General features: G+C 39.2%; 1 protein-coding gene across 4 annotated transcripts in view; it reads left to right on the forward strand.

The window, feature by feature from the left end:
* The window catches only part of abcc9 (ATP-binding cassette, sub-family C (CFTR/MRP), member 9), a 32,300-nt gene extending 15,583 nt beyond the window's left edge, over positions 1-16,717 (forward strand). For 2 of the 4 annotated variants that reach the window (XR_003298981.1, XR_003298982.1), the window contains 23 exons: positions 1,324-1,425; positions 1,581-1,665; positions 1,743-1,823; positions 2,780-2,917; positions 3,138-3,263; positions 3,354-3,453; positions 3,715-3,788; positions 4,072-4,281; positions 4,517-4,671; positions 5,060-5,129; positions 5,307-5,464; positions 5,591-5,683; positions 6,860-6,962; positions 7,210-7,323; positions 7,431-7,551; positions 9,204-9,334; positions 9,760-9,838; positions 11,603-11,711; positions 13,850-13,953; positions 14,042-14,175; positions 14,354-14,416; positions 14,758-15,043; positions 16,009-16,140. Coding sequence is in view for 2 of the 4 variants with exons in the window: in XM_026363429.1 (XP_026219214.1) it covers positions 1,324-1,425; positions 1,581-1,665; positions 1,743-1,823; positions 2,780-2,917; positions 3,138-3,263; positions 3,354-3,453; positions 3,715-3,788; positions 4,072-4,281; positions 4,517-4,671; positions 5,060-5,129; positions 5,307-5,464; positions 5,591-5,683; positions 6,860-6,962; positions 7,210-7,323; positions 7,431-7,551; positions 9,204-9,334; positions 9,760-9,838; positions 11,603-11,711; positions 13,850-13,953; positions 14,042-14,175; positions 14,354-14,416; positions 16,009-16,146 (2,488 nt within the window). In the remaining 2 variants the exon portion in view is untranslated. Of the gene's footprint in view, positions 1-1,323; positions 1,426-1,580; positions 1,666-1,742; positions 1,824-2,779; positions 2,918-3,137; positions 3,264-3,353; positions 3,454-3,714; positions 3,789-4,071; positions 4,282-4,516; positions 4,672-5,059; positions 5,130-5,306; positions 5,465-5,590; positions 5,684-6,859; positions 6,963-7,209; positions 7,324-7,430; positions 7,552-9,203; positions 9,335-9,759; positions 9,839-11,602; positions 11,712-13,849; positions 13,954-14,041; positions 14,176-14,353; positions 14,417-14,757; positions 15,044-16,008 lie in introns of all 4 variants that reach the window. The other 2 variants (XM_026363429.1, XM_026363431.1) reach the window with 1 other exon arrangement.
* The last annotated feature ends 423 nt before the right edge of the window (positions 16,718-17,140 follow it).

A 17,140-nucleotide genomic window follows, 5' to 3' on the forward strand; every position in this document is an offset into this window, starting at 1 on the left:
GATTTCCAATGAGTATAGAACGAATATAAATACACACTAATATAGGAAACAGCACAGCAATCTCTCCAGGTGACACCTGGTGTCAGCTGAGGTCTGCCTCAGCACCCTCACAACACTTAACAGGGAAAGTGGGAAAGATAATATAATTCAATGGAGGGGAAGACAGTTGTCTCACCTGTTGCTTATATATGAGATCAAGTATCATATGAGTAGTTCTGGATTAAAGGAAAGGAGATGTACGTTTCACCGTGTGTGTTTTTCTGTATTAAAGTATTGTCTGTTTCTGAATGGTGGAGCTCAAACTCTCATCAGATTCCCAGCGGAATGCAGCATCAGCATCAGTGTCGTTCTTGTTGACGTATTTGTTATGTTTGTGTTGCTGTAGCTGGTGTTATTGTTGATTTTATTGTTGCCGTTGTTAATGACTTGCAGCTCATCATTAACTGATCCATAATCCATATGTATTGCTCATATCTGACAAAATATTTTTCGTGTTTCAGTGGAGTTTGACGTCTTTCAAAACATAATCCTCTCCGTCGTTCTCCTTTTTTATGTCTGGGTGCCGCATTCATAAAGCAGATTAGAGCAGGAGAACTGATCCGTGTCTTATTGTTTCTGTTACAGCCACTGAAATTAAAAGTGGATTCGTAAAAGGTCTGACTCATAAGATATTAAGTGGTGAAAGTCATAAAGTGAGTGATAAAGTGGATAAAGAGATGTAGACATTAACTTTCATGACAACATTGTTCATGTGACGGTAGAGAGTTCTTAGACTAGAAGTGAAAAAATCCTGGCATTTAATTGGATTTAATTTTTTATTATTTTATAATTAAAGGAAAGAAATTACAAATTTCACCATTAATTTGTTGTTTAGCTTTAGCTACTTTAAGTACTCAATTAAATTGATGTTACTAATAATATAATAACTACATATATACTATACAATACTGAACTGTGTGACCTGTTTCAGATAAAAATCTGAAAAAAAAATAAAATAAAAGTTCATTATACTCCTATAATTACCTAATAAATGCTGATGCATTATTAAGGATTAGAATAAAGTGAGCACCAAAAACACCTTTGAGAGTTGGTCAAATTAATCTGGACAGTTTCACATTCATATTGTCAACAGCATCAAATTCAATACTGAGTACATTTGTAATTGAATTACATTTTAGAGCATGCAGTCAGTACAACTTGCGGTTGTGCATCACCTCTGCCAGTGATAGTGGATCAGTACTCCTGCACTTTGAAGCTTTATGAATCCAGGACTTGTGGTTCTTACCTGGTATCTTTTGCCTCTGTTTTCCATGGTGCACCCAGCAAGAACAGAAACTTTGTGGCCTATGCTGCCCAGAAGTCCTGGCTGCTCAATGCTACAGTGGAAGACAACATCACCTTTGGCAGCCCTTTCAATAAACAGAGGTAAAAGAACCCCACAACACACAGTAAGAACCAGTTTCAGCTCATTTGTTCTGCTGTTGTTGATGAACAAGTAGCCATCAGCTGGTGTTTTTAGTAGGAAGACAAAGAGAGCTTGTGTAACCTCTGATAACGGTGGTTATTTTTTGTTTTTAAAGGTACAAAGCTGTGATTGATGCCTGTTCTCTGCAGCCAGACATCGACCTGCTGCCTTTTGGAGACCAAACTGAGATTGGAGAGAGGGTACGCCTAAGTTGAATATGTATCTTTCAGTTTGAATATTGTGATACTGAATTTAAGTTTTTTACTATGTCTTCCAGGGCATCAACCTGAGTGGAGGTCAGAGACAGAGAATCTGCGTGGCCAGAGCTCTGTACCAGAACACCAACATCGTCTTCTTGGTGAGCAAAACCTCTTAAAAAATGTATAAAAGATTGAAGATAGTGTTTCTCTAATCAGTTTTATAATGTTAATATAATTAAGCATATATTCCACATTAAAAACTATCAGCGGCATTCTTTTAAGCACTCATCACACTGTGTCATGTCTAGAGTGGTCATTTGTAAAATTATTGTGTATAAAGAGATGAGAATGTTTTCTTTAATTAACATTAATTCATTGTGAGTGCAGCTGCTTGTCCTTTTCATATCTGATATCAGGACTGGAATATATACGTCATGCACATGCACCATGAAATACGTCGATCAATTATAACACAATTTTCGTTAACATGCAATAGAATGGACTCTATAGCACCCACCCTTCCAGAAAACGCTGAATAAAACCTTTTTATACTTGGCAGACACTGCTAAGCAGATGAACTCACCATACTGTTTGTGAATAAGTCATCACTGAGTAACATGAACATTAACAATTAGCTGCAATCAAATTATCCCTGACAATCATTGTCGTAATCTGACAATACATATGTAAGAGGTAGAACAATGCAACGAAATGACTCAATAACTTTCTGTTTGCTTTTCTAGAATCTAAATACCACATTTCTCAGTCAGGAGCCCACCTCACCAAATGATGTGATATTCCAGGAATTTATTTGTGATCCAACTGACTGATAGATTTTTCCATTGTACATTTGTGTGTTTCTATTTCTATCCCTGTCGTGACCAAAAATGGATCTAATTTAAAACTGCTATGATTACACCCACATACAGGACGTCAACATTTTAGGTTGGTGAGATCAACTTATCACTTGTGTTGGCAGCACAAAGAAATACTGAGAGATATGCAGTATTTTAGCTCCTACGCTCTCTTGTTCTTAGGGCTGTCCACAGCTGCCTGTCCTCTTAGTACCCTTCCTAATTTGTTATTTTCTTCATGTCTTTCTCGTATATCACAGGACGACCCGTTCTCGGCCTTAGACATTCACCTCAGTGATCATCTGATGCAGGAAGGAATCCTTAAGTTCCTGCAGGATGACAAACGGACTGTAGTCCTGGTCACCCATAAACTGCAGTACCTCATACATGCAGACTGGGTAAGAATACTAATAAGTAGAGAACCTGAGTATTAGTATTTTTAAGTATATAATTTTACAGTAAAAAAGAAGTCAGTGTTTTGGCTCGACTGTATAATGCCTGGATGCTGGTTTGCTATAACATACAGTCTACTTTTTAATGATGATGCTGTGCCAGTTACACATCCGCTTCCTTATGATTGCATGTTATTCTACTGTTTCCTGTGTATGTTTTGTTCAGATCATAGCAATGAAGGATGGTTCTGTGCTAAGGGAAGGTACTCTAAAGGACATTCAGACTCATGATGTTGAGCTTTACGATCACTGGAAAACCCTGATGAACAGACAAGACCAGGAGCTAGAGAAGGTAGCGTGACGCGATTTCAACTCACAATACAAACAACAGAATTCTCTGTAGTAGAGTTTTACTAATATAATGTCGCGTCTCTGTTTGCAGGACATACAGCAGGACAGTCAAACAACACTAGAGAGGAAAACGCTGAGGAGAGCGTTCTACTCCAGAGAGGCCAAGAACCAAATAGATGATGAGGATGAAGGTAACTTGTGGTCGATGCTTGTGGCAAATTCTCTGGCAAACCTTTTTAATGCTGTTTTCAGCTAATAGCTTATTCGTGAAAAGCAGAAAAGACAAATGTACATAGTCAAACATAACAAAAAACCTGCAGTGTAAATGATAGTCATGGAAAAAATATCCAGAAGAATCACTGCTACACTACAGTAGGTCCTTTTCAGGTTGAAACAAATGTTAAAATGTTTGTTTCTGTTGAATCACATCAATTAAATTTTTATTTTGTCAGAGGAAGAAGAGGAGGAGGAAGATGACGACAACATGTCGACAACATCTAACAGACGATCGAAGATTCCATGGAAGGTGTTGTATCTGCACAGCTGCACACATGCAATTTGAATTTATTTGGTTGCATTAGAGCATTATTAGCAAGATTACAGCAAATTAAAAATGTTCTTCTATCGTTTGAACATCAGCTTTCTCAGCAAATGAGCAATATTTAGAATTTGGTTAGTCATTGGTTAAATTTTACTGTAATCAATTAATGCTAATAGTTACATCTGCACCCAGAAAGTTCCCATTTAAAGAATTTGTAGAAGTATACTGTAGCTCCATCTGTTGATTGATCGATCGCTTTGTTCCTCAGATGTGCTGGCGTTACCTGTCCTCTGGTGGCTACTTAATGGTCTTCCTGATGGTTTCCTCCAACCTCCTCAAACACTCTGTCATTGTTGCCATTGACTACTGGTTGGCGCTCTGGACGTCCTCCAAAACCAATCAAAGTGTGTCCAGTCCGGGTAACGCCAGTTTCAGCAGCAACACCACATTTCCCACCTCTGTGAATATGGAGGCTGAGGTATAGTGTGACTTAATAGGTTTTTTCTGATATTTGTGTATTTATAATGATGAAATTTGGGATCATGTAGTAATTTTTACATATTTTCTATCGTATTGCAAATATGATTATCAGGAAATATAGTCATTGACAGTTAGAAGATATGATTTTATTTGAAACCAACCCCCAAGGCTTATTGTTATTGCTTTTGTCTTGACATTATGTGTCTCTCCATCTGTATGTGTTTGATCCACAGAATGACTCCTACTACCTGCCAGTATTTATTATCCTCTGTGCGGCTGGAATCTTTTTATGCCTCTTCACATCACTCAGTGTGGAGTTTCTGGGCCTGTCTGCAGCCACCAACCTGCACCATAACCTGCTGAACAAGATCATCCACGCTCCTATCAGGTACACTAACGCACAGTACGCCATCTAAGAGGAAAAGTAGCTTAGTAGCTAGTTGCTTATGCATGATGTACTGCACTTCTTTTGCAATAGGCATGAAATTTATAAGTGCTTTAGTGAAATTATTGACATAGGTAGGCTTGGTTTAAAAAGCACAAAAGACAGGAAAACATTGCTTCACTAACAAAATCAGTCTCCATGGAAGCTTCCTGTGAGCCATTGCACTTGACTTGGTCTTCTGTGTTCGTCCATCATCTCAGTGCCTGCTGAACGTGATTTTTCAGTGAACTGAGTGCGCTAAGTACAACTAAAGCTACACCATGCCTCTCTGTCTGTTTCTCTCCGGTCAGAAAATGTTTTACATAACCCTTTTTCAACCTTCCCTCCTCAGGTTCTTTGATATCACTCCCTTGGGGCAGATTCTCAACAGATTTTCAGCTGATACAAACATAATTGACCAGGTAAAAATGGATGAACGAATTAATTAACCTGAAATGTTATTAACTAAATAATCTGTAATCTAATCATGTTATTCTCCAGGGAGAAGATATGTTTAGTCACTTTTGATCTTGTTATGCGTAAACTAAATGAAGAAACCAATGAGAATGAACTCTCACTTCATCCTCTTCTTTTTAAAGCACATTCCTCCAACGCTGGAGTCTTTGACGAGATCCACTCTGCTGTGTTTGTCAGCCATCGGGGTCATATCCTCCATTACTCCTGCTTTTTTGGTGGCCTTAGTTCCCCTGGCAGTGGCATTTTATTTCATCCAGAAGTATTTCAGGGTGGCCTCCAAGTGAGTCTACAGTGTATTTGTTGTAGAAAGAGTGGTAGAATACTTCAGTATTTGTATTAAACATATTCGGTCATTTCAGTGAGGTGATCTGTGGGCAGATAAAATGTGTAAACCTGTCTCTCTCAGGGATCTGCAGGACCTTGATGACTCCACACAGCTCCCTCTGCTCTGCCACTTCTCTGAGACTGCAGAAGGTCTTACTACGATAAGAGCATTCAGGTACATATTCTTTTTTTTTTTTATGTGACACAACGGAGTAGTAAAATGTTATCTCACATTTCTGGTAGGATGCTAATGAAAATAACATAAACAATGGGAGACAGTGAGAATTTGGATGGTATGAGGCCTCATTATCGTCTCCCTAACATACTTTTACTTTTCTGCACCATGTAGCAGCTTAGGCATTGCTTGTGTTTCCTGTGGGTAACGGAGACACGAAATATAGTCAGTAACATGAGAAAATGTTTTAGTTGAATTTAGTCCCTGACTTCAATTCTAACCCCAAATGTAATTAAAGTATAATTTGTACCATAACCCTTAAAATAACTTTTATGTGCTGTGCCCAGATGGGAGATGAGTCCCCACAGCGTGGCTCTATGAAGAGATCTGTACAGCCAGTATACTATGAACTGAATCTTTCAAGGTTTAAGAGTGAGTGGGTGAATAAGATGCATATTGTGAAGCACAGTGGAGTAGAAGTTATTTTCATGTTAGTAGTTATTTAACTGTAGCTTTTAGTTGCAAAAACATGTTGTAGTTACACTGGAAGCAGCGGCCGTATCTTCTTGTATTTCTGTCCTCACCCTCTTTCCCATCGTCGGTATAATCCAACATTAAACAGCTCTCACGCTTTTTTTCTCCTCTCTTCCCTGAGGATTTCCTCTTCCTCACACACACACACACACACACACACACACACACACACACACACACACACACACACACACACACAAATATACTAATTCAGAGAGGCTCACACACACAAAGTACATATCGTGCACACACAGAAACAGTGAATCTGGTGTTGAGACAGATTCTTGGCAATCATGGGATAGTTCCCATTATCATTAACTGCTGGTCTGCCTCCAAACCAAGTCTTGATGGAAACGATTTAATGTTGACCACGGACGATAAAATCTTGAGATTCAAAAGTCTGAATAACGGTAGAAATTCACTCTTTCAACTAAAATTTATGAAAATTTTTTCTTTGTTGACTTTTAAAATGTTTGTTGACGTCTATATTAATTATGTGTTGCATCCAAGACTTAATTTGTGAATATTACTACATGATAAGTAGCTCAGCGGGACAGAAAACTGTGTGGACACTCGGAGAACAGTTAGTAAATAAAAGCAAAAAAGGGTTTAATGTAGTGTATGTATAAATGTTTGTTTCAGACACGAGGCTCGTTTTAGACAGCGCATGCTGGAGCTGACAGACACCAATAACACGGCCTACCTGTTTCTGTCGGCTGCCAACCGCTGGCTGGAGGTCCGAACGGTGAGAAGCTATTTTATGAATGTTATATCACAGGGCTGGTTACTGGTCATCATTATCATACATACAGTAAGTCATGTATATGTTTTATTTTGAATTGACAAATGTATGGTGACCTTATCCGTTTGTTACCCACATTCCTGCTGCTGTTTTCACAGACATCATCCCACCTGCTCACATGGTGCATTTTGATTTTGCATTATTCTGTTCTGTGAGTAGACATTTCTCCCCCTCCTTTGTTTCTGTGCAGGACTACCTTGGAGCAGTGATAGTGCTGACTGTGGCAGGAGCCTCCATATGGAGTTTACGTTACGGTCTGCCTTGCTGTGGCCTTGTGGGCCTCGGACTCACCTATGCCCTCACTGTGAGGTTTCACACCTTGTCATTTTCTTTCTGTTAGTTATAGGCTATGGTGAAAGGATTCTCTTAATATTAAGTCAAGGACTAGTCCGTTTGTTTGTCACTGTGCAGGTCACCAACTATCTGAACTGGGTTGTGAGGAACCTGGCAGACCTGGAGGTCCAGATGTCAGCTGTGAAGAAGGTCAACAGTTTCCTCAGCACAGAGTGCGAGAACTACGAGGGATCTATGGGTAAATGAGTTCATCATATCAAATCGTTATGCATCAACAGAAGTCTAGTGCACCTTAGAGAAATCTGCAAAACTTGTAAAATGATTCATCTTAATGTGTTTGGACATTTTCATTCCGACTCTGATAAGCCCAAGTGGAACACAACATGTTTGGCGCTTAATTATTAACATGTCAAATTTGATATCTCCGCCGTGCAAAACACAGCCAAAACATTGAGAAAGTTCTCGCTGCAGCATTCCAGCATTTATATATCACATTTCAGGTACTTTCTATTATAAAACCAATTTCAAGTGAAGTTGGGACATATTTCTAAAATGCAATAAAAACAAAATGTAGGATTTGTTCATTCGAACAAACTTTTATTATTGTATTCTGTGCATTAAAGTAAATTAAGATTTTGATGCCTGCAACAGCACAATGACAAACTAAGTGGTAAACATGCGGTATAGCTGGATAAAGTACGAGTTCCTTTCTATACACATGCACAATACATGTTACATGTATATTTCACCAGTTAGACAAACACCAAGTCTTAAAAAGATCCTAAAGATGAAGATGTGTTGATGGCTCCTGATTTACAGGAGGGAACAAGCTCTTATTGTAGCTGTCCACTGCGTCACAGTCCAGAACTTGTGTTTTTGCTTTATGGGATCTGCTGTTGCTATGGTGAAATACAAATGCTGCTGGGATTTCTCCAGGCCGGATGGACAACATAGCGCAGACTTTTTATTATTTCACTTTATTTCATCGGTATGAGGCAATTGAGATTACTAATTTCTAACCATATCAAGTCAAATCTAACCAAACAAAACCTTTTCAAATGTTGTGTTTTGGAGGATTTTCCAGAGAAACCTTAATCAAGATGGAGAAATCTATTTTAGGAAACAACAAAAAACATTTCTAGAGCATGATAGATGAGTGGAAGAAACAAAGAAGGGGAAGGGTTGAACTAAAACAAGAAAAAGAGAACAGCTAATGTATTATAAAAAGGAGGAAAGCAGAGTTTCCATAGCTCTGTCTCTCATATTTAAGGGTCATTTGTTTCAATGACCTGACTACATTTACAGTAAATGATGCATGAGATGATTAAAACATCTAAAAAGCCCTGAGTGACTGTGAACAACGAATTTCCCTCTTTGACATCATGGAAGTTTCCAGCGTATTGATAAAAGTATTAAATCCACCAGAGTAAAAGGGAGAACAGATAACACACGTTTTTAGCATGATCGAAACAAACTAGTCCTATGACATTTCAACCATTATATCAATCATTCTGCATGCTCACGCTCAAAGATGTGCATCTCCATCCTCCTGTTTCTGCATCTCTCAATGCAGAATCACAGCAGTTTTACACCACTGTCACAAAACTATAGCTGAATGGTTGAGATGTCACTGGGGAATTTTAGCAGCTCTTTAATAGGAAAGCTCTTCGCCTGCATGCCTCGAGTGTTATGATTTGGTCCATTTGGTCCATACACTTCTGTTTACACAAGCCATAGCTATAACATAGACAGCTGGCCAGCAGCTAGTGCTCTGTTTTCTGTTGCAGTCTTCTTATAATTCAGACTGTCTTAGTGGCTTTTAGAATAAGAGAAGAGAATAAGAGTTCAGATCAGTCAGGACTAACCTCTCCTGTGTTTCTCTTCGTGGAGACACCTCTCAAGTACCTGAGAACTGGCCCCAGGATGGTGAGATAAAGATCCAAGACCTGTGTGTGCGCTACGATCCCATGCTCAAACCGGTGCTCAAGCACGTCAACGCCTACATCAAACCAGGCCAGAAGGTAATAAACACGATGCTGTGACTGAGCTGAGTGAGGCTCACAGTGACCACACATCACCACCCATCATCCTCTATGTTCAGCATTCATAGGCTTTATATTAACTTTTATACCGAGCATTTTAAAGTGTATTTTCAATGTACCAACTTACACTTTGCTTCTCATTGTCACAAAACATATAAATAACCGAGAAGCATCAATAACAGTCAACAGATTAATTTGAGGAACCTGTGATTTTTATTGAAACGTGGACTTTTCCTTTGAAGTCACATCCACATGCGTCCATATAACTGTAAACTGACACTTGGCGAGCAAACTCCCTCCACGCACAGCGTGTACCTGCCAATTTGTTGTCACACACAGGTGTCTGAAGTGTCACGGCGGTGTCGCATTGAGACCTATTAACCCGTCTCTCCTCTTCCTGTTAGGTGGGAATCTGTGGGCGCACGGGCAGCGGGAAGTCCTCTCTGTCCTTGGCTTTTTTCAACATGGTGGATATTTTCGAAGGTGGGTCTGTCTCCTGTCACACTGTGAACACAGACTTTCCCCCTCTTTTATCTTTGCTTTCTATTCCTGCCGTCTCTCTAATCTTTCCTTGCTGTCTTTCACTGGTTGCGTATGTTTATATCTCATTAAGCAGAGATTATCTATTTGGGAACATTTCCTTCTTAGTTGTAGCTTCGAGTAGTTCTTGACCCTAAGTTTTACTTCCCTCTAAAAACAGCACAACTTGTGGTCTCTTGTTTTCCATTGTCGTGTTCTTTCTTAACAATTTCCTCTCATCTGCTGACAAGATAAAGAACATGTACTATCAACAAGAGGGTTCTTACACTTTCTAGGATTATTCAGTAGACCAAACACTGACATGCACAGTATGTCTGTTACGTTTTCAAAATGTTGCAGAAGCCTCTTTAAATGTTCACTGAAGCTCTTCTCATATATTTATCAAAATATTTACACCAATCGATAAAGAGCCTGTAGAGTTTTTATCCGGTAGTCGACGAGGACACACATGCACGCCACTGATGGTGTAGGAGGTTGGACTGGACTGTTACCAGGCAAGCGATGCACAGGTCTCAGCCTGCACAAGCAAACAACAGTAAATGTGTTAACCCAGCTGGTTAAATCCCATCTGGCAGCACTCCTGTCTCCTCTCCTAGGTGTTCGGATTTGTAGATACCTGCTTGTATGTCAAGTATTTAATATTCTAAACCTACAATAGATAACTTTTTAGACAATTTCAATTGAAATATATTATATCATTTATGTATTTGCATTTGATTTCCTTCCTGTATTTTGCACACTTTGCATATTTATTAAGAAGATGTTTAGTTTCTCAACTATACATTAGAAACATTACAGTGACATGTTCATTTCACAGTGGTGACTGGGATTTTGCTTAAACTGGGAGCATTAGTGCTTGAAGTCTCTATAACAGAGTGTTTTTTCTAAATGAACATCTGGGCTGTGGTAAAAACTAAAGCACCACTGGGGGGGCATTACTAATGCAGATTCCCCACATCCCCTTTAACTCATCTCTAAATGTCCTCCATCCAGCCTCTGTCGTATAAGTGAATGTTTATGTTGGAGAATGTGTTTATTTCACCGTCCCTTCTTGCATTTCAGCTCTTTCTAAACACTGGTGCAGGTCTCTCTGAGTGGGAATCTGATGGTCTTTTTGTTCTACGTGTGCCTTGTTGTACTTTTAAATTCCTAGCGAGAGGACCTGAAGTAGACTCTTCTATTAGAGGATGAAAATCCCATTTTCAGGTTCAGGGTCATATTTCTTAAAGACAGCAGCCATAAAGGCTTAAATTGTAGTATTTTGTTCATACTCTGGACAATGATGACTGCTCCTAGACAGATTATTCAGACAAAGATGGGATCACACTCACTTTTTCCATTCACACACTGCTGGCTCATGCACAGCACACACAGCTGGGCAGACATTTAATTCAACTGTAAATTAAGACGTGTGTTTCAGCAACATTTCCATATAAAGCAGTGAAATAAAGGCAGAGCAGTGTGCTGGGGACAGCTAGTCTGACAGAACTGCATAGAACATTCTTGATTTTATACACTGTAATTATCTGAATTATCTATTTTTAAAGACTTTTGTCACAGTAATGAAATGATGGATTATGGATTAATTATGTGTGTAAAGAGGAGAATACCTTGTGAGTGTCAGACTTTTGCATGCAGGCTGATGTTGAAGGAAAGTCTTGACTTGGTGTAGATTAGAAATGTGAGCGTCTGTTTATTTATTTGCAGGGAAGATCGTCATCGATGGGATCGACATCTGTAAACTTCCTCTGCACACTCTGAGGTCGCGACTCTCCATCATCCTCCAGGATCCGGTGTTATTTAGTGGATCAATAAGGTACATAAACTCAAAACCTTATTATATGTCCTTAGTAATAACTACAACCTTTGTGGACTCTGTTGTCTTGTTTGAATTATTACTGTTGTGTTACCATCCCCAGCACTGGCACAAGATGTAATTTGTGTTGAAGGACTCCCAGACCTTAATAAACCTGGCACTCATTCATCATTTCAGTAATCATCTGCAATGTCACAACATTTATTCTCCATTCATTTTTCTTGTATTGATGATGGGAGAGTTGGACTATTGTGCAAAGTCTTCTCCAGCATTTCCCAAAGACTCTCAACGGAGTTAAGGTCTGGACTCTGTGGTGGTCAATCACCTTATCAAACAGTGTAAATCTGGACTCATCAGACCACATGATCTTCTTCCATTGGACATTTCTTAACCCAGTTGTAATAGTATCATCAATCTCCTTAGATGTTTTCTTTGCTTGATGCCAATAATTCGACCCTTCTGAAATCTCCACGATCTTTGTGTCTCCTGATATGGTTGTTTAAGAAATGAGAAGCTACTAACTGCATCAATTAGGGTTTCATACGTTGTTGTTAGCTGAAAAATAATCATCCATGCAGTAATTATCCAATAGGATCATTTTTATGAAAGAAAATGAGAGATTGCATGTAACTATAAAAGCTTGTAGAACAATGGCTACTTGGGAACTGCCTTTTAACCCACTTAAGCAACCATGGCGGGAAATAAAGACAGAAACCCCCATGGTGAAATGCCGAACTGAAGCAACAAGTGAATCACCAACTAAAGATGAACCGTAGCATCAGACTTGTCCTGAAGGACATTTCTCACATTATGACACAACGTCCCAGCTGCGGGGTGAGTGGTGGAAAACGCAGTGGGGTCTCTGGATGGGACCTAATCTGACTTTTGTCACAGACGTCACAGACTGGGGAGGTCATCTGAGGGATGGAAGGCCCTGCGTCGTTTTCTGTCTCCTTCCTCTACACACTCTCAACCCCTGTGTGTTTGCATTACTGGATGATACAGTGACTCTGTTTGTTATAAAAGACAAAGAGCATGAGCTGTTTGTTTGGACAGATATTCTGCTCTAGATAATCATGCGTATGTGTGTGTGAGAGAGAGCCAGAGAGATGGAGAGTGTGTGTCTCTTGGCATTTTCACCGGTTCTTGTTTATGTGAACGTAAGCCTGGGGTGAATGGTCGACAGTAACTGTTTCACACTGTTATCTTAGATGTTGCTCTTATGTTCTTACACTGTTTGACTCGCTCTGACTCTGCCATATGCACATTGAATAATAACAATTGTGATATTTGTCACTTTGTGATTATTTCAGGGATTATTTTTACAATTCTCACTGATGGAGCCAGAATTGGAGAAGTGTATTGCTGAAAATAAACAAGAGATCAGTTAACTGTGACATTACAGTAACTCTAAACAATGATATTAATAACCTTTTTATACGGCAGAGATATGCAGACACATACGGAGAAAACTATGCAGGGTCCTTATTTTTCATCTATTTTTGCTGTTCCTCACGTTTCTCCCTGCTGGAAGATGCCATGTACTGTAGGTAACTTTAAACTCTTAGATATTTAGCACTCAATTTGAACTGTACTTCATATCATCAAAAATAAATCAGAAGAGTTTTATTTGGTCTGTTTTCAAATCGTTCTTGGCATCCTGTCTGCAGCTTCCAACTGTACAGCCAGAAACACGACTAGAGCTATCAAAACATGTTTCCTCCATCTATAAAGATTTTCAAATATTAAGAATTTTCCATTTTTATTTAATTCATCTACAAAAGGTCATTTGTATTTTTGTATCATCCTGTTTAGATTATTGGAGTTTTATCTACCGTAGCCAAGAAATCATTTCTCATCTGGAGCTTGTACATAATCCAGCTGTTAGACTTCCTATTTTCAGATTGAGAGTTAATTATGACATTTTGTCGATCTAATTTAAATTACATGTAGCTGTATCGCTGAAACACTGATTTGCTTAAGATTTCTTCTCAACTCTGTGAAGCCTCGGCAAATAGCTGCCTTATTTTTGCAGTTATTGTGTTGTTTTCAGGTGTAGTCACATCTGTGTGCAGTCCTCTGACACTTTATAATCACAAACACTTGAAGCAAATGTACATGATGTCTTCCTGCCGCAGGTTTAATCTTGATCCAGAGAAGACATGCACTGATGATAGACTGTGGGAGGCTCTGGAGATCGCTCAGCTGAAGAACATGGTGAAGGCGCTGCCCGGAGGACTAGGTACTTAGAGTAAATCTCTTCCAAGATGAGGTTAAATGCACCAAAGGTTCAGTTTAATTGTGTGTGTGTGCTGTCTGTTGGTGTCCAGATGCCGTCGTGACAGAGGGTGGAGAGAACTTCAGTGTGGGTCAGAGGCAGCTCTTCTGTTTGGCCAGAGCTTTTGTCAGAAAGAGCAGCATCCTCATCATGGATGAAGCCACAGCATCAATAGACATGGCTACGGTGTGTAACATGGTGGACATGTAGATTTGTACGCTTCCGTGGGATTTAGGATTATTATCAAATGTCAAAAGGAACTTTTAAAGAGACTACAGTGCTGTTCACTTTATTTCTATTTATTTACTATTTCATAATTCCTATTAGCTTTAAATAACTCCTTTTTTCTTTTTCTTCCTTGCAGGAGAATATTTTACAGAAGGTTGTGATGACTGCATTTGCAGACAGAACAGTTGTTACAATCGCAGTAAGTCACTCGGCCTGTTTCTTTTCTTCTGGTTCTCATGTTGAAAATGAAGCAAATGAAATACAGCTCTTACTGTATTTAGTTCCTTTAATAAAAAGCCAGTCCTCTTGGCCACTTCTTTCACTTATCTGCTTTCCTTTTCTCACATTTTTTCTCTCTCTCTGTTGCTGTTGTCTGTTTTTACTATTTTCCCCCTTCGTATTCCTCTTTCTTTCACTTCCTTTTCCATTTACCTTTTCATTTCCTGTCCACACTTGATTTTCTCTTCCTCCTGTTTCCATGATTTCCCCACCCCGACCTCTTCCTCCACCCTTCTCTCTGTGCTTTCGTCCTGCTGCCAGCACCGCGTGTCCTCTATCTTGGATGCCGAGCAGGTGTTAGTCTTCTCGTCAGGAATCTTGGTGGAAAGTGACTCGGGTCCCAACCTACTAGTACAGGAGGAGAGCCTCTTCAGTGTGCTAGTGAGGACTCACAAGTAGACCTGGATCAGCACAGACCACTTTGACTCAGCTCGACTCTCTACTCTCTTTTTCTTCTGTTTCCCACCTTTTGTTTCTACTTCCTTGCTGAGTCAGAGCTGGAGTCTGAATCTGGGTTTGCTGAAGCCTTACTGCCACTGACAGCCTGGTTGGTACCAAAACATACTCCATGCACTTGTATAGACGTTTCATGCACATACGGTGCTGTTTATTCACAATCTGCAGTGTTGTGACACAGTTTCACAAATTTAAATCTCAGTCAGATAGTGATTACACAGAGCACACAAACCCAACAATATCCAAGTTCAATGGTGACTTTGTCATTACGTTATGCATTGAATGAACATTACTAGCTGAATGTTTTTTGCTCACTTTTAGAAAAAGCGAGTTACAGTGGGAATGTAGTGAATGTGTGGATTTTGAAAACCTAGAGTCAGTCGTACTAGTGCACTGAAATACCTGTTCCACATTCTGAGTCTCATATGAGCCACAGCACTGAAACACTTGCAGGCCAACACAATGCAGTACAATGAATTAAGGATCAACTTAGGACATCTCTAGCAGTAAGGATAGCAACATCTCCACAACAACAGAGATCCCATGCTCATGTATTTGATCTGTACAGTGTCTGGATCTCGGCTAGCTTCATTAGTCTTTATGCAGTATTTTTAGGAGATAGCTTCAATAAGCACTCATTGTCTAACAATGTGTATATATATAAAAAATGAGCCCGGTCCCTTGAAATTGGTTTAGACAGCTGGCCTGCAGAGCTAGTTTAGAGGTAGAAACCTAAGATGATTTCATAGAGGAGAGACCAAAAGCATTTGAATCAAGAATGAGTGGTACGCTGAATTTAAAATGGACGACTGATCCACTGTGACTTCCCAGTAGTCTTTTTATCCACTAACTGTTTATCTAGTCTTCCACATTAGGCCCATTTGGTTTTAATAAAACAAGCATGAAAATCTTGAATATTTTGTGGGTGAAGAATCAATCGTAGAACAAAAGAAACATGTTTCAAAGTTCTGGCTTTAATAAACAGTTTCATAAAAGTGTCTTTCTTTGCAGAACCTAATTGCCGTTTTGCTTTGTGTCCCTCCACTGTGTCTCCAGCACCGTGTCCACACCATCCTTACAGCTGATCTGGTCATTGTGATGAAACGAGGGAACATTTTGGAGTACGACAAACCTGAGACTCTTTTGGAGCAAGAGGACGGGATGTTTGCTTCATTTGTCAAGGCTGACATGTAGATACAGTCAGTCAGCACGCCAACAACCGACAGACCGATCAGTTGATTGAGCAGTTTTATAGCTTTATAACGAGAAGCTTCGTTCACAGGAATGGAAAATATATCCAGACATCACGAGTAGGTGTTTTCCACAAGACAGATTTGAAACATTCTGTCTCATCTGCGTTTTTCAGATATGACGTGTCCACACACGATTTACGAAATAACCACTAAACTCATCATTGGCTTTAACCAGTTTTTGTATTGACACTCTAGGAATTGTTGTTCAATTAGTCTTGAGAGGGCAAATCTGAAAGGTAATGAGAAATATGTAAGATAAAAGTAGATATTTCTGTTGCTAGAATGCTAATTTGTGATGGTGACGACCAGTTTGATACGTGATAACGTGTCCCTGAGTTAGACACTGAACTCCAAGTCTCTCATTGTGTGGGTAAAAAAAACTAAGACTATCTCATGGATAGATACAACTAAAGGTTATTGAGAACTTTTTGTTGTTTTTAAAAAGTGAAACTGATTTTAAATCTCCAGAAGGAGAGACAGACTAACATGTTGTTGGTTATGATCTTTCCATGGGACAGTCAAAAAATCATGTTTATTGAAATATGATGGGTTCGGTGGTTGGCTTGAATGCATTTCATTTCATGTTTTGGAGACATTTTTAAATTGTGTGTACAGATGTGTGACACTCACTGTATCTATGGACTCATTTTTACTGCAGAGTAGCTTGTTGAGCTGTTTATTTGACAGAGAAACATTTAGGTTCTATAATGAGCTTTTTATATTGCTAGAATTTCAAAAGTCTTTGATTATCTTGTATAAAACATATTTGTTACCTTCTTTTAAATTCTGCACACATACACTGCGCACCACACACCAGTTTATACTCTTGTACTCACTTGTATTATGCAATAATAAGAAGGGAGAGACTTTTTAAGGTTGAATGAATGTTGGCTCTAACCAGCATTTCTGTAGATTTTAAATCTTAATGTAGTGTG

This window comes from Anabas testudineus, chromosome 23 (assembly GCF_900324465.2).
Source record: "Anabas testudineus chromosome 23, fAnaTes1.2, whole genome shotgun sequence".
NCBI lineage: Eukaryota > Metazoa > Chordata > Actinopteri > Anabantiformes > Anabantidae > Anabas > Anabas testudineus.